At 42.2% G+C, this 22,655-nt stretch overlaps 2 protein-coding genes across 2 annotated transcripts in view; one reads left to right on the top strand and one right to left on the bottom strand.

Moving 5' to 3' along the window:
• Nucleotides 1–660, bottom strand: part of LOC109968981 (forkhead box protein J3-like) — a 54,692-nt gene extending 54,032 nt beyond the window's left edge. The window contains exon 1 of the mRNA XM_020615600.1: nt 291–660. The gene's annotated coding sequence lies outside the window, so the exon portion shown is untranslated. The remainder of the gene's footprint in view (nt 1–290) is intronic.
• A 6,739-nt stretch (nt 661–7,399) lies between these two features.
• Nucleotides 7,400–22,655, top strand: part of rimkla (ribosomal modification protein rimK-like family member A) — a 20,989-nt gene continuing 5,733 nt past the window's right edge. Inside the window, exons 1-3 of the mRNA XM_020618479.1 lie at nt 7,400–8,681; nt 16,994–17,224; nt 18,828–18,914. Coding sequence (XP_020474135.1) covers nt 8,519–8,681; nt 16,994–17,224; nt 18,828–18,914 — 481 coding nt within the window. The 5' untranslated portion in view covers nt 7,400–8,518. The remainder of the gene's footprint in view (nt 8,682–16,993; nt 17,225–18,827; nt 18,915–22,655) is intronic.

Here is a 22,655-nt window from a genome sequence, read left to right as displayed (position 1 = left end):
GAACGGTTTTATGAAGCACCCCTTTGCTCACAGCCTATGACCAGGCAGCCCACGGTCTGAACGGTCCCATGGGACTATAATTGTAAAGTTACAGAAGTTGACTTTATGTATGGAGCATCTGGGAAAAAGACCGTCTGCAGTCATGTAGCCTGCGCTGTGACGGGCAGTCAACTTGTCATAGCCTGCCATTCGGTACAACCACTGGCTCTCAGCAGCATTCCCGGCAAATCGTTATCTGCTACAAATCTCCATGACTGACATTTAAAAATTCTTCTGCACAGACTACTCACCGTGGTAAACGAATAGGAACCGGCTCGATTTGTGGTACTCTGGTTCAGGAGCTCCAGACGCCTATTCTGCACTTGAAAAATCCAGTCGAAGACAAAAGCTCCAGCGGTGCCCTTACGCTGTCACTTGGTCTGCGTGCACGTTGCTCTGCAGGCGTCAAACTGACCGCTGCTGTGGTCGTTTGACAGTCATGACAGCCGGGCTCGACCCGCTATTCGCATTTGCGCTCACAACACGAAGATCCCGGGTCTCTCGGTGCTCCGCTCGGCTGCTACACCACCGGAACTACTTCCAACGGCAGCCGGAGCACGTTGAAGATAAATTCATGCACCACAATAGGAAAAATGAAATCACAACCATTCAACTAGTTCCCAATTTTAATACTAATGAGATTCGACAGCGACACGATACAAGGCTGTCATAATTAGAATACACATAAATGCCCAGTAATAATAATAATAATATTTTTCATCAGTTATGTCATGTTTTGTCTAAGTGAATATCTCGAAGTATGATGGACCCCAATCATTAGGCTACTCGTGTTATCATTACATATTATTAGAACACTGCAGGGACTTTGTTTTATTAAAGGGAGAAAACTGTAGAAACCCGTGTGTGTGACAACTAGACACCGAAAACGCAGAATTATTGAAGCATGTTTTCAACACTGCTCAAAGTGCAACATAACGTTTGCTACACAATAGTGGCATTTATTTGCACCTAATATTAGATGCAATTCCGTTATACAAACCAACTGAAGATGCCTTAGACTCTGCTGTAGTTAAGGAAGGCCTACTCCTCACTTAGGCTGCTTGCCTGTAATTTGATGATTAAATGCAGGAGGAAGCCTGATGTGAGGGCACAGCGCCCCCACCTGGACACGACGGAAGTCAGAGCACTTTTTTGAGGCAGAGGATTTCCAGCCAGAGGTGCAATCATTTGTCTGCCACTTTTAACTACTCTCAAGAAGGTGTATTTCCATGTACTACGGTCTCACATTAAACTACTCTTTCCACAATGCTGACTGTGATGATGTTTCAGCTATTTAGGCTGAAGAACACAGTTTTCCTTTATTTTGCAAATGATTGCTCAAATTAAAAATTCAGGCATCTAATGCTAAAACATGAGTTGTTGCATTTTGCTTATCATGTAACCACAACACACAAACAACACACACAGCATCATATACCCTTATTCAGTTCTGGACTGAGATTATCAACCACCAAATTTACATATGTAAGCTACACAACTCACTTCTGAGGATTAACAGTACAATTAACAAAAGCATCTTTTGGAAACTATAGCTGCTGCAGTATCGCTGTACGCAACAGCTTTATACATTACAGGCCACTTCTCTGTGTTGTTGAGTAACTGGAAGTAACTCAGTTGAGTGAGAAAAAAAGAAATGATGGTGGCACAAGTCAGGTTGAAATTCTATGCAGACACAGTAGGTCTCTGTACACCCCCTCAACACTTATTATAGATTTATAACTCTTTACTGTGGTGTTAGCAAACAGCTACAGTGACTCCATAATCCCATCACAAACCCAGTGGTGGAAGCAGTAGTCAAAGTAAAAGTCCTGCATTCAAAATGTTATTTAAGTAAAAGTAAAAGTAAGCAGCTACTAAGAGAGAGGAACACTGCCTTCAGGGCAGGCGACAGGGCTCTCTACAGCGCGACCCAAGCTAACCTGAAGAGAGGCATCAGAACGGTCAAACTGGACTACAGGAGGAGGCTCGGACACCACCTGAACAGCAATATCTGCAGGCAGGTGTGGCAGGGAGTCCAGCATCTTACCAACAACAGGAATAATCTCAGTGCAGCTGAAGGTGATGCCTTGCTGCCAGAGGAAGAATCTCTGTTTTTGCCCGCTTTGAGGGGCAGCAACCAGACACAGCCAAACTTCACCCTGTGGCCCACAGCAGCCCCACCCTCACAGTAGGGGAACATGAGCTGAGGTGCACGCTGCGGGCCGTAAACTCGAGGAAGGCTGCTGGACCAGTCGGCGTCCCTGGACGTGTGCTGAAGGACTGTGCGGACCAGCTGGCTGGAGTCTTCACCAGGATCTTCAACCAGTCTCTGGCCCAGTCCACTATCCCACCCTGCCTGAAGTCCTCCATCCTAGTTCCCCTGCCTAAGAAACCCAACATAACCAGCCTCAATGACTGTCGGCCAGTTGCACTCACTCCAGTGGTGATGAGGTATTTTGAGAAACTGGTAAAGGAACACATTATGTCATTCCTCTCACCTACATCTGACCCACACCAGTTTGCATACAGGGCAAATAGATCCAGAGAGGATGCTATAGCCACAGCCCTCCATGCTGTGCTGTCCCACTTGAAGCATCAGGAGAGCTATGCACGGCTGCTCTTTGTGGATTATAACTCCGCATTCAACACCATCCTCCCCCACAAACTGGTGGACCTGGGAATTCCATATCCCACCTGCACATGGATTAAGAGCTTCCTGTCCAGATGCAGCCAGAGGGTGAGAGTGCGCCCACATGCACGTCAGGTAGACAGTTCAGATTAATCAAATGCAGGACCACTAGATTCAGGAATAGTTTTTACCCAACGGCAGTTACCACACTCAGTGCTGCTAAAATATATTATGCCTGTGTGTGTGAGGGGGGGTGTGAGAGGTCTGTTGTTTATTTCATTTTTTTTGTGGTTATGTTTTTTATGTTTTTATAGGGTTTTAATTCATATGTTATGTTTTTTTATTGCTGCACCGACGGGAGGTCACTCTAATATGTCGTTGTAGGTGTTAAAATGACAATAAAGGATTATCTTATCTTATCTTAAGAACTTTGAAATGCCTTATTGTTGATCTGTGATATTCAAACAAAGTTGCCTTGTCCAGCAAAACTGCTTAAGATTGTTTTTATGCTGGCAAGATGAGCAAGTGAAAAGAAGTGGAGATTCAGCGTGCAATGCAAAGAGCAGCACTGTTGTGGTCACATGATTTCCCTGTCTGAAAACCCTTCCCCTTCCCCTTCCCCTCAAAAATGTGTTTTGCTTACTTCACTTGACTGACCTTTGTGTCTTTGGAATGTGCACAGTTTGACACTGAAGGCTGTCTTCAAACTGTTTCTCTGCTTTCACCTTATATCTTGAGTTTATAACAAGCATGATTTTGTGACAACTAGTTTGCAAACCAATATTTATGGACCAGTATGTGTGATGTGGACATTTGACACCTCCAGTGTTTATATGCAACAAATGGCCTTTTCAGTAAATATCATGGGAGACATCAGATGTTCTACAGTCTAGATTAGTAGATGTAATTTGTGAATTTTTAACAAAGTTATTTAACTTTTTTTGTAGAAAAATAATAATGTTTTAAATTATTATTCGAAGAAGATTATTTTAAATTTAAATACATTTCTGATGAGTGCTCTCCTAACATAAGTTCTTCCCCAGTTTTTTTAACACTGCTACATTAAGCCAAACCTGGAATTGTGTGTTTTTGTATTTGAGCTTGTCACATGGATGCATTCCCACATAATGCTTCAGCCTTAGAAACAACGCAATGCAGCACTCATCTGGATGATGCAGGTACTTGCAATTGTTATTGAAACATTTGTCATATAATCTGTGGCTTTTCAAATCAGCAGTATACAGTCCTACATTTCTATTCATGAACCAAAAAAGATTTACAGTCTTTTATGTTACACTGAACAAAAATAGACCAAAATATTTTTTAAATAATAAATAAATGAATCAATGTAACGTTGTTGTATAACAACACTCTTGCAAAGGAAACACTGTAACAGCTGTAATCTTTGAATTTCTTCTATTCAACCTTTATAATATGCGAGCTCGCCACCAGAGGAGGCTCTAGCCTAAGACAATGTGTTGCCGTCGCCTTTTGACTGTACACTTACCTGTGGTTTGCCGTTATTTAATCACGTGTGTTTATTTCAAACAGTGGAAACTGGAATCTATGAGAAATCTCTGCTGATCCTATTAATTTACTTAATAATTGCCGCCTCCTTCTGTCTGTTCCATCATTGTAAAATGCGTCAGTGCTGTGTAGGTACGACCTCACTGCCAGCAACAGTAAAATGTGTGTTCACTTCCCGATGACTGTGTGAACAGCTGTTAGCTACTTCATCACACATTATTTTGTAAATCTAGTAGGGAACTGTCTGCGTATAGTAATTTACTTAAATGTTTATCAATCAGAGGCAGTCGAAGCATTATTGCTTCGTTTTTTACACGGAATTTAACACGGGCTACAGCAATTTCTCAGTGAAACTTTGGTGGCTTGTGTTGCGAACATAAATAACAAATAAGACAGGTCTTGCAGCAGACTGCGCGGTGTTTATGACGGGGAATGTGCCTGCATTCGGCGCCTTCCCCCTTCTTTGTGATGATTGTGCAGCATAGCTGGCTCTGCCCGGTTTGATCCTGATGGCTTTCGACGTTGCACTGCGTCAAGCTCATGGGATGGAAACACAAAAACCATACCCGGCTGTGTGCCACTTCTAAGGGTGGAACCCGGGCAAAAGACATATGAAAGATATCACTGAGGTTTTCATACTTCATTTTTAGGTTTTAAGGCATCGATCTCGCGTAGCCTATAACCGAACAGTATGAAACTAATGGACGTAGGGAGGAATAACATTTCATTTTATTGGCTGAGTAGCCGTGAAACCTATGTGGAAGGAAGCCTATAATTTAGTTTAAAATGATATGCTTAGTTGTGGCATGGAGGTTTTGCATTGAGGCTTTTGTTCAATGATGCTATAGGTAATTAAAGAACCAAATAAACTGACTTCACATTTGTCTCACTGACGTTTCATATGAGATCATGATCCGACCTCGCGAGAATATACAGAGCCTTGAGCAATTGATGAGAGTTTGAAATGCAACCAAGAAAGAAAGATAGACCTGGACCTCACTTTTATATATTTTATATTATTATTATTATTATTTTTAATTTGATAATAATACAACATAGAAATTATGCAGAAATAACGCCGTTTGGTATGTCCGCTATATGAGTTTGTTTTTATATTGACATAGCCTAAATGTTCTGTAACATTCTTGTAGAAGGAAAGTCAAATGATTTAGAGCATGTTTCCTTAACCGAGCTGCAGTGAGGATCATCAGCTGCTGTTTGACATCCATGGGTTAGCCCACTGTAACACCTCAGTGGGAATTTGAGCAATGTGCATCAAATCAGGTATATTAAATGGGTTGCAATTTCAAATTGTTATATCATCCATAAGCAGCTATGCATTTGGTTTTTTCTTGTACTAATAAAATAGTTGCATCAGTACTGCTCCTATGTTACTACTGCATATAAAGGACTATATGTCTTGCAATCATTACTTTATGTAACAAACATTTGGGCATTTTTTATGTGAAGAAGCTAATTCCAGTTATTGGCTATCAGGATCATCTTGAACGTGAACCATCTTACAAGAAGAAACACACATTTTACAGATTAGGACACTGGTTGAATCATTTTAGAAAGTTTATTACCTTATGGCACTAAGCTGTTAGACCGTCGGTTTTTGTAGTCAAACACCATAGACCTCCCCTCAAACAAAGCAAATAGGCTTTCAACACAAAGCAAATATTGGTAATACCAATATGTATTGTATATGTGAGAATCATGTTTGTAAGGCATTTGAGTTTGAATAAATAAGATAAAAGGTGAATAAGGTAAAAGTAAATGCTTTTCATATTTACTTTTTTAGTTGAGTTTTTTATTTTCTCTCCTTTCATGCTGCACTATCAACGTCAACAGATTTTGTTTATCCTGTTCCTTCTCTTCTATTCGGGGAATGATGTCTTGAAACTACAGTTCCCATAATGCTTTCGGCGGTAAACAGGAAATAGACTATGTTGCCATAGAATGATAGTTGTGCGTTTTTGATGTTTATTTGCAGTGGAGGAATAAGTACATTAACTGAAGTACTGTAGTTAAATACAACGTTGAGGTATTTGAGGTACTTGGGTGTTTCCATTTTCTGGTACTCCATTCTTTGACTTAGCCTATATGCTACATTTCAGAGGCAAATATTGTTCTTTTTACTCCACTACATTTATTTGATACCTCAAATTATCCTGCTAATTACTTTTCAGTATCAGAAAAACAATAGATACAAAATACAGTATAATCATAACATAAGACTTTTACTAATCTCCAGTGGAAATTTAACAAAAAATCAGTATGTATAACCTAATGTGATTTAAGGTAGGCTATAATTAGTAGTTATACTCCACTTTTATCAACTCTAAAAGCTCCAACAATATCATCAATACACAATAATGCATTAGAAGCCTAATTATAATCCAATAATACCCTATAATATAGCATGCATTGATGTGACGTGTGCTATTCTGCATATAGTTTTACCTTGGATAGGCCCACTTCAAGTATTTTTTGATGTTCTTTTGTACTTTCACTTAAGTAAAGGGCTTTTACTTGTAACATAGTATTTTCATACGGTGGTGTTTCATACGGTCATATTAAACATGGCGGCGGGTACGCACGCAGCGGCTCAGGGCTCTCGGCCTTTTGTTTTTTATTGGTGTTTTTGTTCGTGTTTTTGTGGTCACGACAGCTTTCTGAAGCCACCATCCAGTATTCTTGTGTTATTCATGTAAATAATGTGCCTTTTAAGCTGAGGGCGGCTGGAAGAAATTTCGTTGTGCTATGCATAATAATAAAGATTCTTGACTTGACTTTACTTTTATCTAAGTAAAGGATCCGAGTACTTATCCCACTGTATATCTTTTTAAAATTCTGGCAAATTAGCACCTTTAGGTAGGCTGAATTAGTTATTAGAAGTTAATGTTTGCAATATACCCACTGATATACAAATAATTACCGGATTACTTTAACCCTGAAGAAATCTTAAAACCTCACTTACTCTCAGGCAAATTCAGTGAATTTTATTCAAAGAGAATTTATGACCCTTATTCGTGATGTGCATTGGCGATAATGTAAGAAAGTCACGCTCATTATGAAAATATGGATATCATGACTGTGTGGTCAGATTTAGGTGAGTTACCACCACCCCCGGGAATATTCATGCAGTTCCGGATTCGCATGACCGGGGACGGAGAGGAAGGGAAGAAGTGGGTCACTTGCATATTTCCGCACCATAGTTGTGTTTTCCTTCTACTGAGTGACCACATACGTTTTTGGATAGCACAGCTAAACTGTAGTCTAAATACACGTTATTTGCAAAACAAACCCACAGTCTTTAGAATATGTTACAGAACGGAAGAAAAAAGGGAAAATGGGTGGTGTCTTTGGTGTGAGATGACCTTGTTTTATTTCCTGCCATTTCAGCATGGAGACAGCGCTGTCGGTATTCGCCAAACCTCCTCGCACCGTCTGGTCTGAACCGGTTCGGATTCTGCGCGGTCTCGTGCGCACTGCAGACCTCACGCACTGATTACAGCACTCCGCGCGCCCTTACCAGGCTCAACCCCTCTTCCGTTTACACCGCTCTCATTGGATATCATGTTCGCGGCTCGCCCACATTTTCCGCGTGTTGTTGGACGATGACAAAGCTTACGAGTCGTGATTGGTTCATGCCCCTCTAGTCCATGTATTTTGGGGCAGACCCCGTTTACTGTGCACGGGCTTGTGTAGAAGTGGAGTTGTAAACGAAGCGCGTGCACTTTTCAGCACCAATACCTCGTGGATAGCAGCCAGACGAAGCAAAAAGGATGGCCGTTGCCTACTAGCTTCCTTTATTGTATTAAACCGACGACTTTGCGGTTTGCGACGCCGTATAACCCCTGCGATCACAGAAAACTTTACGCATAGTTTTGAGACGACAAGTGGAAGATATTGGAAGGTGGAAGGTTTGTTTGCCCCGGCGGGCAAATTGTGCCAAGAGCTGCATCTTGGTTGAGAGAGGCAAGTTTCTGCGAGTAAAAATCGCGTTATTTTCGACTTTCGACGCATTTGCGCGTGTTGGCTTCACCTAGCTGCGCCCCGGGTGGACTAAGTGGATGCAAATGAAGGGAAGCAAAGGTGATAAAGACGATTATTTATCCTAGCCGGTTGAGCCGTGGTCCTCTTTTAGCCACATCACAGCCCGCTCGAACGGCTAGCCTCCGAGGTCTCCATTGTGTGAGCATCCACTGCCGCCTTAACAGCACCCCCGGATCCCGCGCTGCCACGACACATCTGCCGTCTCCCACAGATACAGCTGTGTGTTTTCAGCCAGATTTGTTTAACGTTAACGCACCAAAAATGTGTTCTCGGGTTTGGTTCATCACCGACCGACGCATCAGCCAGGAATATCCCCAAGTTCAGATCCTCCGGGCACTGAAGGAGCGCTGCACCGATGAGGATGTTGACTTCCGTTATCTTCTCATGGATCAAATTGTGCTTACGATCAGCGAGGGGCAACTAGGCAAGTATCACTCATTTAATCAATACAGTCGATGTCTGATCCCAATATATGATGTACGTTAATGATGCAGTGTAACTTGTATTATTTGAGACCAACAGCGCTCTATGCTGTCCACAAAGCTAATAGCAGGCGATTATTGTTTGGGGGGCTACACTGCCGTAAAGCAAGCAGAGGGCTAGCCTGGTTTCTCTGCTAGCAAGGAAGCCAAGTGTAAGCACGGCCGTGACCGCCTAACCCACTTTTGAGCTTGACTGCCTCTAGAGTGAGAGGAGCGGTGCTACTTGATCTAATCTCTGAATGCACTGCGGTTCTAACGGTGTGATGGATGGGAAGGTAAAGCATCGACGAAACAGGAACATAGCCACAATATTACAGAAGCGCAGTGATAAAAGCATTTGTATTTCCCCAGTAAAATTAAACTGCAATTAACTGAACGACGCGTCGCTTTGATATTCTCCCACGTGTTAACCTGGGGTTTTCATGTGGAAGCCTGGCGCCCAGGCAAATTTCCTTTCGAAAAAGCTCAGAGGAAATACACACGCACGTGAACATGTTTTACATACAGACAGGGTAGCAAGTAGAGTAGTCGGGCTTGAATAGATGTTTGCTGTATAACTATTTGGATTTGATTTACATCCGATTGAACCAGCAGACAAAGTGATATCCTAAAATGGATTGTATTGGTCAACTAGAAGCATTTCAATGAGGCAACCAGACTCAGCACATATTTCACCAGTGTAACCATAACTAGGATAGTGTTTATAGATTACAAAAATGGCGCACTTGTGTTCAAAAACAAATCATTTAACCATGTTAAGCTGTTCCAGGGTTTCTGTATAGGTTGCCTTTTCTATGTTACCTACTTTATGCAGTGACGGCACATCCTCACTGATTTTGTCTTTGTTTGCTGCCATTTTTGTAGTTGGTTTTTCTAGAACAACTTATTTGTGTTCTGTTTGCTGTTACTGTATATCAACATTTCACAGTATTGAGTTTGCGAGGCCTTGGTAAAGTGATGTAACAGCAGGAACACCAAACAAACATACACACATGGAATTCATCAGGATGATGTAGAGTGTACAAGTCTCAGTGAACACATAAGCAATGTACTCTGGCAATGGCAGAGGCTGAAGAGTAAAAATAGGATAAGGATGAGACTGGACATCACATCCTTTGCAGACTACATGCCATTTTATTTGGTCTACTGTAGAGCTCAGTCATTAAAGCTTTAGACTCAACACGGTGTTTCAAATACAAACAATGAAATTTTAAAATGGAAGGCATTGCATTTAAGAAATTTTCTGTATTTCACATGCTGTAGTACAGCCAAAAGAATATTTGTAAATGTAAACACACTACAATAATATCTCATGGCTAAATCAATTGCATTAAGGCTCTTTTGTCATTTCTAGTTACAATAAATAAATAAATAATGATTAGCATCATATATGGCTAGAAAGATAAGATGTTGGACTTTAATTTTATAGCATTACATTAAGTGAAACCATTGCACAAGCATTTATATTTGTAGTTAAATTTTAACAGAATGTTAGTTGAAGAGCCCATAGTATGCTCATTTTGCTCATTTCCAGCCATTTAATGTTTAATCTTGGGTACCTTTAGATTGTCTTGGCACCCATCATAACTCCAAATAGTAATTATTTCAGAATGAAAAAAACCAGAAAGCCTAAAAATGAGAGGATAGTTCATGAATGCGCACACCTGCTGTTGTTGTGTTGCAAGTGGACAGCACAATGACCTGCAATAGCATTAATTAATTTGAATTTCTCCGCCATAGTTAGATAAACAACGGTATATGTACCGATGAAAAGATATGTAACTTTCTAAACAAAGCAGATAATTGAGATACTCCATATTTTAACTGGCATAATGCAGACATAGTAACTTCTCCAGCCTTACAACAATTCTTTCTAACATTACAGAAACAGCACATTAAGAGACATGCAACGTGTGTGTTTTTTTTTTTAAACTTTCCATTAAGTCCCACAAGGTAGTGGAAACATCCCTCCCTTTCTAGTAGCTCCAAGGTCAGTAAATCCAACCAGTGATCGCTGTGTCTTCCCCTATATGACCACATACAGTCCCAAAGCGGTGAAACTAATTCCAACATGTAGCGTAGCACCGACAATAACATCATGGATCGTTAATCCTCTCTTTAACCGGCAACACATCACATGTCAGACACATTGCACTTTTACCACATTTTTTTAGTTTTAGGTCACAGATGATAATTCACTGTTGTAACATTGCAGAAAAAAGGAAAAGCATGCCCTGGGCTCTTTAAGTGGTATTTCACCATCATGGGATCAATAATGCCCTTGTCGTCACTAACCACTTCTTTAAGTGCTTAGTTATTCACCTGTCCGTTATCTTGAGTGTATTTTCAGTAGGGGTGTGATGAGATCTTGTGCTACGAGATCTCGCGATATTAAAATGACATTATTTTTCCTAGAGACAAAAGCTGTCTCACAATATCATTACATAACAGAACTAGACCAGTATAACAGACTGTGACACTACGTTAACATTAGTCTGGTCCCTGCTGTGTTATAACACATGGGGTTAGTTGGTCGGTGGGTGAGCGGTGTGCAAAGGGAGTGCTGTAGGCATGTATAATATTGCCACGTTGTGAAGAGTCGTGAGAGTCTTCATTCACGTTTCCAGGCTACGAGTTTCCATTGTGTTTTAGTTATCCATGCTGCTAAAGTAGCCTATTCTACTTTAGCACCAATTCTACAACCAGTGTGTCCACAATGATAGATTTAAAAAAAAAAACACAGTTTAATATCCAGTACCAAAGGCATAGCGTTAATTGTGGCCATGATTCGACAGTGAATAGCAATGAATGCTCATGCTAACAAAGTAAACAAAAGTGTCTTCTTCCCATGGATGTCCACATCCCTATTCTCCCTAAGTGATTGGTCAATGCAGAGCCTTTGCCGGATGGTGTCATCATCCAGTGCGGTGCAGTGAGGGTCAAAATAGTATACAAGGTCACACACAGCTTCAGTTAGAAGTTAGAAGCCCATGCATAGTTCATGCACAGTTATAAAGTCTGAGGAGACTCATGAAATCATATAGGAGAGAAGCCAGTCAGTTGAGTTTGTGGCAGAACCTTTTACATATATATACATGTATATTGTTGTCTTTTATTGCTTACAATTCATACTCAGAAAGTAGACCTGAAGTGACATTCATTACAAGATGATTAGTTAAAACATTTCAAATTGCACCTGCATTGTTTTGTATTATGTGACTTTCAGTCGAATAAAAGACTATTTTTCCAGTCATATATTTTGCTTTTGAAGATTTCTTAAAAGTAGTGTTAAAATATCATCTCATCTTGTTCTCATAAACCCAATATTATGTATCGTCACACCCCTAATTTTCAGTGGAAAAAATAAACATTTCACATTCACACATCACTTTTTAATTAAACAAACTAATTCAGAAATTAATTTACAAAAAAAAAACAATATTTGGAGAATGTAGTAGAAAAACATTTTTACCGAAAATGAATACATGGCATTTCAATAAAAATCATATGGAAAACAGATGAATAAATTTGACTCAGATACCAGAACTGGCTCAAAGATGAGCTTTCCACAAATAGTAAAGCAAAAAAAAAACCTAAACCAAAAAAGTTCTTGCAGAAATAGTGTTTTTTACAGTAGGTCAGAATATAGTCACATCTCAAAACAGGTAACAAACTTACAGTTTGTCATTCTCTTGGCTCATTTGTGTTTCCCCACTCAGGTTGACAGGGCTCCAGACTAACATTTCATACTGATGGCACTGGTGCCACCAAGTCTCTCAGAGGGTGGCATCAATCCCAAATTTGGTGTCACCACCTCTGTTTTGCAAAATAATGCAGGAAACTGTATTTATTGTAAATTATTTTAAATAATTACCACCCAATGTGCATGCCCTCTATTTTATAATAAGATTCAGAGAGAGAGAGACTTATGCAACACAATAAATGGGGAAAATCACTTCAGGAACAGGTTTCCACCATTTTTTATGTATAATCATTTTAGTGCTCAATCGCCTAGCAGTCAACATGATGATAATGATGACACTGATGATGATTAGGCTATTATATTACAAGAGAAGTATGAATTCCGCATATGCTTTACTATTTGTGATTTATCCTATTTGCTGCCCACTTTCTTCTGAAGAAGAATTCCTGCTTTTTGGCGAAGCCTACTTCATGCACAGTTCAGCTCTCTCACCCGCCTGGCTAGTGCCAGCCCAGTCTTCATGTAGGCTCATCAGCAAGAAATCAGCAACATATATGTATGGATTTATTAATTTTAGTACACTGAAGCATTTCTGTTGTCACTGTCTGTCTGGGGTTTCCTCCAAACACCGGATTTTTTTTTCTTGTTCTCCCAAAATAGCAGTTCATGGCCTCCCTTGAACTACTGGTCTTGTTTTCTGAACTGCTCTCACCGTATCTTCCTCTGCTTCCCTAAATGTCTCTCTGCTACCTGTATTTTCCCCCCACCATTACCTGAAACCACGGCACTCCTCCAAGGATGGTAGACCGTCAGATGGTCTACCACAGACACCATCTTACCTGTCACACTGTTGTGGTCATCTTTCTGGTCAGGCTTGTCTCTGATCAAGACTTGAGCAGCGCTGGGCCTGGTCAGTACCTGAATGGGAGACTGCCTGAGAATGCCAGGTGCTGGAGGTTTGAGCCTCCTCTGCTGGGTGACCTATATACTTACTCATCTGATTTGTTTCACTTGTGTTCTTCGCTGTGTTTTTATATTAAAACCTTTAAACTTACTATTCTGATTTGTGTCATGCCTTTGGGTCCACCGCTCAAGCCCATATCTGACACTGTAAGTCTCCGATTTGTGAGACGGGCAGGTGACAAATGTGCAAATAAACAATGCGATGACAGTGTTGTGTGACATCCGTCCACCATGTTTAAAGTCAGAGCAGCGACCCCCGGAGCAATCTTTGGAAAAAATTCAGTTGCACCTTAAACAAACTGTCACACAACACCTTAAACAAACTCGCATCTTAAACATTCACACATGGTGACAAATGTGCAAATAAACAATGCGATGACAGTGTTGTGTGACATCCGTCCACCATGTTTAAAGTCAGAGCAGCGACCCCCGGAGCAATCTTTGGAAAAAATTCAGTTGCACCTTAAACAAACTGTCACACAACACCTTAAACAAACTCGCATCTTAAACATTCACATATGGTGACAAATGTGCAAATAAACAATGCGATGACAGTGTTGTGTGACATCCGTCCACCATGTTTAAAGTCAGAGCAGCGACCCCCGGAGCAATCTTTGGAAAAAATTCAGTTGCTCCTTAAACAAACTGTCACATCTTAAACAGTCACACCTTAAACAAACTCGCATCTTAAACATTCACACCTTAAATGACTGGTTACTTGCAGTCTGGAGCCCTGGGTTGAAGTACATGTTTCACACTGAAGTCAGTGGGTTCACTGTGTCCCGAGAAGAGGAGATGAATACACACATACACCAATATGTTTTAATGAGCAATGACAGCCTCTCACATAGGACAGCCAAACCCAGCTTTCAGCTAGCTGGAGGCATTTCACATCCCATGGCTTGTGCTGCTAGTTGTTTCAACAGAGACTGGCTATGATTTCATGTCACAGTCCTTTGAGCATGCCTGTGGACACACTCTTACCCAAAAGAAAAGTGTAATATTCCCATGTCAGTGAATGGGAAGATGATCTACACACACGTATCTGTTATTTTACAGATGGTTAAAAAGTTCATGCTATAAATTAGGGAGATTTTGATGAGTCTGCCCAAGTCTTCTTGTTATCCCACACGTTAGGATCTTTGTTGCAAATTAACAGTTGCAGTTTTATAAGTGCTTAGCAAATATATGTTGCAACATATGCATTTTGAAGAGAGTGTACTTTTTTGTTTAACTTGTCAGTACTTCTAGAAAAAAATTCTTGTAAAGTAACCAGCAGTATCTCATTTGCAAGGTTTACACATGCAGCCTGGAACATGTATATTTGCATTTTATTGGTACTGCCAAAAAGTCTCGCAATACTTGCTTTTACTCTAAACAGGAAAAAAAGCCTGCACAGAAAACATGTATGTTACCACATAATATCCGTCCATTATCTATACTGCTTATTCCTGACCAGGGTTGCGGGGGGCTCTAGAGTCTATCACAGCTGACATTGGGCAAGAGGGGGGTCCACCCTGGACAGGTCACCCGTCTGTCACAAGGCTGATGTTTAGAAACAGACAAGCACACACACTCACACTCACTCCTACAGTCAACCAGACAAACACCAGCAAAATTAAAACATTATGGGTGGTCACCAAGGTAAGAAAGTCCCGTGTTTTGTAACTATAAACAGGTCACACCTGTGCTAAATTTAGACATTATCTAACAAAACCTTTTGTTGCCTTTGTTATACCCCAATATAGTCAAATAGGGCTTCTGAATGTTTTTGTGATGGTCACGTGACAGACAGCGCAGTGCACATGAACACTTGTGCAGATGAATAGGATTAATTCATCTGACTGCATCACTGGCCTCTCTTTGGTTCCCCTGGAGATGTGACGAGTACTGTGAACAGTGAATATTGTCCATCAGAAGCCATGACACTACATCCCCTGACACTTCCCACTGTAATAGCACTCACAGTGCTCTCAGTGGCTGCACAATCAGGGTAGTGTGAGAGTGCTGAATAGGGCTGAAAAGGCAGTGAATCCCAGCTTCTACACGGAGACTGAGAAGACAGGGGAGAAAAAAGGAGGGGTGGCAGGCTTTTCATGGCTTCATACTCCTTTTATTCATGCGTCTCCATTTCTCACTCCCCTCCCCTCCAATCCTCCATGCTAAGGCTACCACATATCCCTGACCTTTTCTGATTGCTGGCATTATTTTGTTACCCTTTCTACCTGTGCGTGTATGCTGAACACACCCGCAGTGTGTGAGAGATGCACATAGTGCAGGCGTGATGCACAGTGCCTCTGTGCGTTACAATTTCTGTTGTTATGTATGCAGCAACCATCAAGCTTTTTGTGACCTCTGCTGATCTCAGCCAGTGGTGCTGTCGTTACTGAGCCTGCTGATTCTAAGATGGCTGAAATTCAGGTCAAGGTAGAGGACAAGTGCTGTGCCAGTGACAAATGTGTCTCTTCTCCTCTTCCCATACATAATGTACAGTATATGTGTACTCACACATACACATGGAGGTTTTGTTGTCAGCCAGTCTGTTCATTCTGATGAGCTGCATTGCCTGCTCAGCCAGGGTGACAAAGTAACACCAGTCACCGAAAAATGCTGCCAAATTTGGCATTGGCTAGTGACTATGCCATCTGTAAGCCAGTATCCTGCCATTTCAAAATCTTATTCTGTTCTGTAGAGGCGGGTTGCTGTTGATAGAGACTGGAGGTGGGTTAATGAATGCTGAAATGTGTAGCTAATGTGACAATCACTAATAGCACAGATTTTGCTTTGTGACAGAATCAAAAGTTCTGACTTAATTTAAGGAACAATGAATAATGTTTTCAGTCCTAATGTAATCTAAACAAATATTTAGTATAGTGTACAGTTGTAGTATTTGACTGTATTTTTCTCTGTTTGTGTTAATGTGTGATTAAATTCAAGTTGCACATCCTTTTGGATTTCAGACATTTCTCCCTACCCCACTGCCCTACATTGAGGCAAAGCAGTGTATAGCTTAAGTACGTCAGCAGGGATATCTCTTCTGCAGTCAGAGAGGAAGATAGTATTAGCCCAGAAGGAAGAGGAGCTGGAAGCACTGCAGCGGAGTACAATATAGGGATACGGCCAGCATGTAAATAATTGTATTAGCAGGCAAAGCATGTTCCAAAATCATGGCTTAACGCCACAGGCCTCAGAGCTGGCTGCCTCTGCCTGGTGCTGTAACTTGGCCAGCTCCCAGTCAGAGCTGTCTCCATAAAGAGGAGTAAGCTTTTCTGCAAGTAGATAATGGATTCCAAAACTCACCAAACACGTTCAGAATGTTTCCAACTACTGTAAATTTGACTTGGGATGTGATTGGAGCTATAAGCAGTGACTGGCAACTCACGAAGACAGGCCACTTATTGGCTGATGAGTCTGGTTCTGTGAATGTCAGAAACAGATTATGAGTAACATCTCTGTCTAGTGGCTCGTAATTGTATTTAATGCCTTGGAGAGCTTGACTATGAGAGGCTCAGGTCCAAAGTTTTTTATTGCTAACAGTCATCTCTTTTTTTCATCCTCCAATCCCTCTGTTCGCCCACCATTATCCAGGTCTGCGAGTGGAGCAGGAAATGGTGACATCTTATCCACAGGTGGTGTTGGTGCGGGTGCCCACCCCCTGGGTGCAGTCAGATAGTGACATCACTGTGCTGCGCCACCTGGAGAAGATGGGCTGTCGGCTGATCAACCGGCCCCAGGCCATACTGAACTGTGTCAACAAGTTCTGGACCTTCCAGGAGCTGGCAGGCCACGGGGTGCCTCTTCCTGACACCTTCTCCTATGGTAAATCTTTTTCACAGGGCTGATGTGTTGTGGTAGCACTGAGCTGTTGACTGAAGCAGTGCTCTTCTCCGTGACTTTAATCAGCAAGTCAGATGGTGAATGTGTGATGCAACTAATGCTTGCTTGTTAACCTGTAATCCATGTACTGCTCATACTCCATTACTTTGTATGTAGAGCTCCTGGGGCTCCATGTAGACTGTATTTCCTGATCAGAGTACATAACAGAAATATTTCACACAGATGCCAGACAAACAAACTCAGACACCCAGCTCTAATCTTATCTCAGCACAACTGTTGAACCTTTGTTTATCAGTGTCATTATATATTGTTTCCTCCTTGCTTAGTGTTTATTAAGCACTTGCTGCTTAGGTCAGTTATGGGATACAGATGTAGATAATGTTTATAAGTACATCAAATTATAAGGGAATATTACTACAAAATCTACAGCCAAATGAATATTTGCATAAAACCAGCACTGCTGTGTCAAGAATATGTCATTTGACCTTTCAGTCACATTAGTTGCATCACAGGCTGTATTCCACAGATTAATAAGCCATCAGTCATACAGTCACTCTCCTCAACAATTACTCAACCACCAAACCACTGATAATTTACAGAATTTCTCTAACACCAGTGGATTTTACCTGTGGTTAAGAAAGGTAGGATATGTAGGGATACAGCCCTCACAACACAGGCCAGACTGCAGGGTGACAATCAACACCACACATTTCTTTCTGTTTTACAAAAATCCATAGTGCTCTGGTGTCTGAGAGAAGCAGGAAGAGAAGTTATGGACAGAGAAAGAAGGAGAGGGGAGGGGGGCTGTTGCTCTACATTCCATTTGTCTCTGCACAGTAGGCCAGGCAATGCCTGCAAAGTGGCTGGAGAGCTTACGTAACAACTCACCCCACCCCCAATTCACCAGCCCATACCCCTTCATGAATTTCAAAATAAAAGATGCCATTTCCTCCTCCTTGCTTTAACCCTCAGCAGCTTATGACGTGGTTGGACTTACATATAGTGTCCAGTCTCTCTCTCTTTCACTCCTTGTTTCTCCCTCCTCTCAATGAAAACGTATGTGAATCAGTGGATCTGGAAAAAGCCATGCGACAGGATAGTTCACATCTGTTCCCTTGACCAAATGCAAGATAAGACCAGACAGGCAAACAAAGATGGAGATGGAAAGAGAGAGGAGAAAGAAGTTGTTACTACCTACACACCCTTTGTAGTTGTTACTAACTACAAAAGCTGAAGCACATCTGTCATTATGAATCAGTGTCAGATATGGCCAGCTCTTCACAGTAATGTATGCTTCAGAGACTGCTCTGCTCTGTTCCAGTCAAGCAGCAAAAGAAGTATAAGCTTAGGACAACACTCCCACAGTCTTTCTGTTTTGGTCAGTTGTGTTTCCATAGCGATGGGCTGCATGCCTTCCCTCATCATATTTGATTGGCTGTAATGTGTGAACCATGCTATCAGAACTGGCCATTTTTAATATATTTTACACCTCTGTGTGTGTGTGTGTGTGTGTGTGTGTGTGTGTGTGTGTGTGTGTGTGTGTGTGTGTGTGTGTGTGTGTGTGTGTGTGCATTGAATTTGCCAGGAGGGCATGACAACTTTCGTAAAATGATTGATGAGGCAGAGCCGCTGGGCTACCCTGTAGTGGTGAAGAATGCACGTGGCCACAGAGGTAAGATGATCAGTTGATTTCTTCCTGTTACCAGCTATATTTGCTGCCCCACACCTTAAAAGATCTTTAGCCTACAGGGCTGTAATCAGAATCAGCTTTATTGGCCAGGTGTGTCGGACACACGAGGATTTGACTCTGGTACAGTGGCTCTCAATTTGCATGTACATATCCCCATGCAAGGCAACAACAAGTAAAGTAACAACAGTAAACCAACATAAGGCTGTGCAGTATAACAAAATAAACATTATTACCAAGCAATAAACAGTGCAAACAATGCAAAATAAAGAGGCAGTCAACAATGCAGACAGAGAAAGGAATGCTCATTGTGAAACGAGATAAATAGGAATAAAAATAGAGACCTCTACGGATCTGTATAATCTGTACAATGTATACTTACAGGTATTGCACTGAGGGTTATTGTCCAGTCATACTGTCGTGGGTCAAGTGTTCATCAGAGTGATGGCCCGGGGGAAGAAACTGTCCCTGTGCCTGGTTGTCTTGGTGCACAGTGACCTGTAATGCCATCCAGAGGGGAGGAGTTCGAACAGATTGTGTGCCAGGTGTGAGGGGTCTGCAGTGATCCTCTCCACCTTCCTTTTGACCTGTGAGGTGTACAGGTCCTCCATGGAGGACAGGCTCACACCAATGACCTTTTCTGCAGTCCTGACTGTTTGCTGAAGTCTGTACTTGTCCTGTTTGGTTGCTGAGCCAAACCAGACAGTGATGGAGGTGCAGAGAAACAGACTCGATGATTCCTCTGTAGAACCGTATCAGCAGCTCCTGGGGCAGGTTGAACTTCCTGAGCTGGCGCAGGAAGTACATCCTCTGCTGCGCGTTTTTGATGATGGTCCTGATGTTGGACGTCCACTTCATGTCCTGGGAAATAGTGGAGCCCAGGAACTTGTAGGACTTTACTGCTGATACAGTGCTGCCAAATATGGTGAGAGGGGGTAAGGTGGTGGGATTCTTTCTGAAGTCCACTGTCATCTCCACTGTTTTGAGCATGTTCAGCTCCAGGTTGTTGTGACTACACCACAGGACCAGCTGCTCAACCTCCCATCTGTAGGCTGACTTGTCGCCGTCTCGGATGAGACCAATGACCGTTGTATCCTCAGCAAACTTTAGGAGCTTGACAGAGGGGTCCTTCGAGATGCAGTCGTTGGTGTAGAGTGAAAACAGCAAAGGGGAGAGCAGGCACCTGTGCTCATTGTCCGGGTGCTGGATGTGGTTTTCCCCAGCCTCACCTGCTGCTTCCTGTCTGTCAGAAAGCTAGTAATCCACTGACAGGTGTGCATAGGTCCCTGGGGAGTCGAGGTGTTGCAGGATGTAATGCAGTGCCATGTTCACTGCATCGTCCACTGACCTGTTTGCCCGGTAGGCAAACTGCAGGGGGTCTACGGTGTCCTTAAGGTGGGCCAACACCAGTCTTTCGAAGGACTTTCTAACTACAGATGTCACAGCGACAGGTCTGTAGTTGTTCAGTCCACTGATAGAGGTTTTCTTGGGGACTGGAATGATGGTGGAGTGTGTGAAGCAGGAAGGGACTTCACACGGCTCCAGTGACCTGTTGAAGGTGAGTGTGGCCAGCTGATCAGCACACACTTTCAGGCAGGAGGGGGTCACACCATCTGGGCCTGGTGCCTTTGTGATCTTGTTTTTTAAAGAGGCCACGCACATCCTTTTCACAGATCGTAGGAGGTGGGGTGCTGGAGGAAATCATGGTGATTGTCAGGGGGGCAGCTGCTGGGTCTGAGGTGGGGAGGGTGAGGGGAGAGTGTTGTTCATCAAACCTGCAGTAGAACACATTCAGGTTATCTGCTAGTTGAGCGGGGGGGGGATGGTTTCCTATAGCCAGTGATGCTTTTCAGGCTTCTCCACACAGACAAGGAGTCATTGGCTGAAAACTGGTTCCTCAGTTTTTCAGAGTAGCTCCTCTTTGCTGATCTGATCTCCTTTGTCAGTGTGTTCCTGGCTTGGCTGTACAGAGTCCTGTCCCCACTTCTCTAGGCTTCTTCTTTGGCACGACGAAGCTGCTTGAGTCTTTCTGTGAACCAGGGCTTGTTGTTGTTGTATGTACAGAAGGACTTGTTGGGCACACACACATCCTTACAAAAGCATGGCAGCTCAGTCTACTCTTAAGGAAATTCACTGACAATATGGCTACTAGGCAAAGGTTTTTGTGTTTAGTTTGCAGATTGATCCTAATTTCTTCTGTTCACCTGAATGCATAAGTAGGTGTGTGGGATGTTTGAAACCTGATTAATGTGCCTCCCAGAGATCAGCCCCTGTGTCTGTTGGCCCATTAGCTCTTTCCTATTCATAGTTATTGACACTTGACTGGCTCCACCATTGTGTGAAGGAATAACAATGGAGCCGTCTATCCCTGGCTGCCATCACTGTGCATTGATAGGGGAAGCAGCCATTGGCCAACCACTTCACAGGTTTCCTCCTTCTCCTTGGTCAACCATTGGCCTACTGAAGTTGTTAACAGGTCTATCTCAAATTTAAATTTCAGGCACACTCCCTGGCCAGTTTTTGGGACATTTCACAGCATGGTGTATGCATTATTGCATGTGGGTGCACATTCTCCAAACAGTGTTTTAGGTATCAGCAGTACAGATTAGTCATGTTCATCTGAATCAGGCCCAGACTTTGTCCTGAGCTGCCTTTTCACCCATGTAGCACTCAACTGAAGATAGTCCATGTCAATCGCGATCTCACCTATTGGAAATACTCCATTTGGTTTATTCATGTGTGTGTGATGGTTTTTTGGGGGGTGGGGGCTGAGTAGAACGTGCAGGAGGTGGGCTTTGATGCAGTCCTGTAGCCAGTTTGCAATTGGGTCATAAAACAACAAAGTCTCTTGTCATTCCTTGAATTTGTCTAATAATTCTGGTGCTGGCTCTTAACCCTCCTGTTGAAATGAACATAACAGGTCCTGTTATGTTCATTTCTTCATATCAAATATTTGTCTCATTTAAAGCAGTTATGTTCATGGGTCAATTTGACCTGCAACATAACAGGAGGGTTAAAGACAAAAGTTTTCAAATCTCATTGTTTCATTTCATTGGTGACCATTTTTCTTCACCATCCGATGTTTGTATTCTTCCAGTTTCACGCTTTTCACATGATTGAACGTCATCAACACTGAGCGAATGGGCTCACTGGGACATTTTGTGAACTTTGTAAAGCCCGGTTAATGTTGCAGTCAACTGACTCAGACTTGCATTCTCACATACAACTCCTCCAGGTAATGTCTAGATAATTTGAGGGTTCCAGTGCATGTCTGAAACGGGCTTCTGTCACATAAACATGATTTCTTGCTTATCTTGTTTTTGACTTGTAAACTGTTACATCTTGCCCACCACTGTCTGTTTTTCATTGTGAAGATGGACAGTGGTGGGATTGCCTTGTCATCTTGCTTGGATTGTCAGTTATGCGCGATGTGCACGTACACAGTCACATGATTCTCTCTGGTGCTGGTCTAGCTTGACAAGCAGGAAACAGAGCCAAGCGGTGCTAATTAAAACAGGTATCTTCTACTCTCTGTGAGAATCAGTTCTGTGCTGCTAAGAGGAGTGTTCTGTACTGTTAGGTATTTTTAGTCAGATAGATATTGGATAGATACTTTATGTATTAGAAATGTTTAGTGGAGATAGGATGTCTAGTTAGACTGTTAAATGCTTAGGCATGATTATGAGTTTCTACAGGGTACATCTGGTCAAGGATACCTAGAGAGAA

The sequence above is a fragment of the Monopterus albus genome, unplaced genomic scaffold (genome assembly GCF_001952655.1).
Source record: "Monopterus albus unplaced genomic scaffold, M_albus_1.0 scaffold6.1, whole genome shotgun sequence".
NCBI classification, from domain to species: Eukaryota; Metazoa; Chordata; class Actinopteri; order Synbranchiformes; family Synbranchidae; genus Monopterus; species Monopterus albus.
This window is presented reverse-complemented; position numbering and strand designations above follow the sequence as displayed.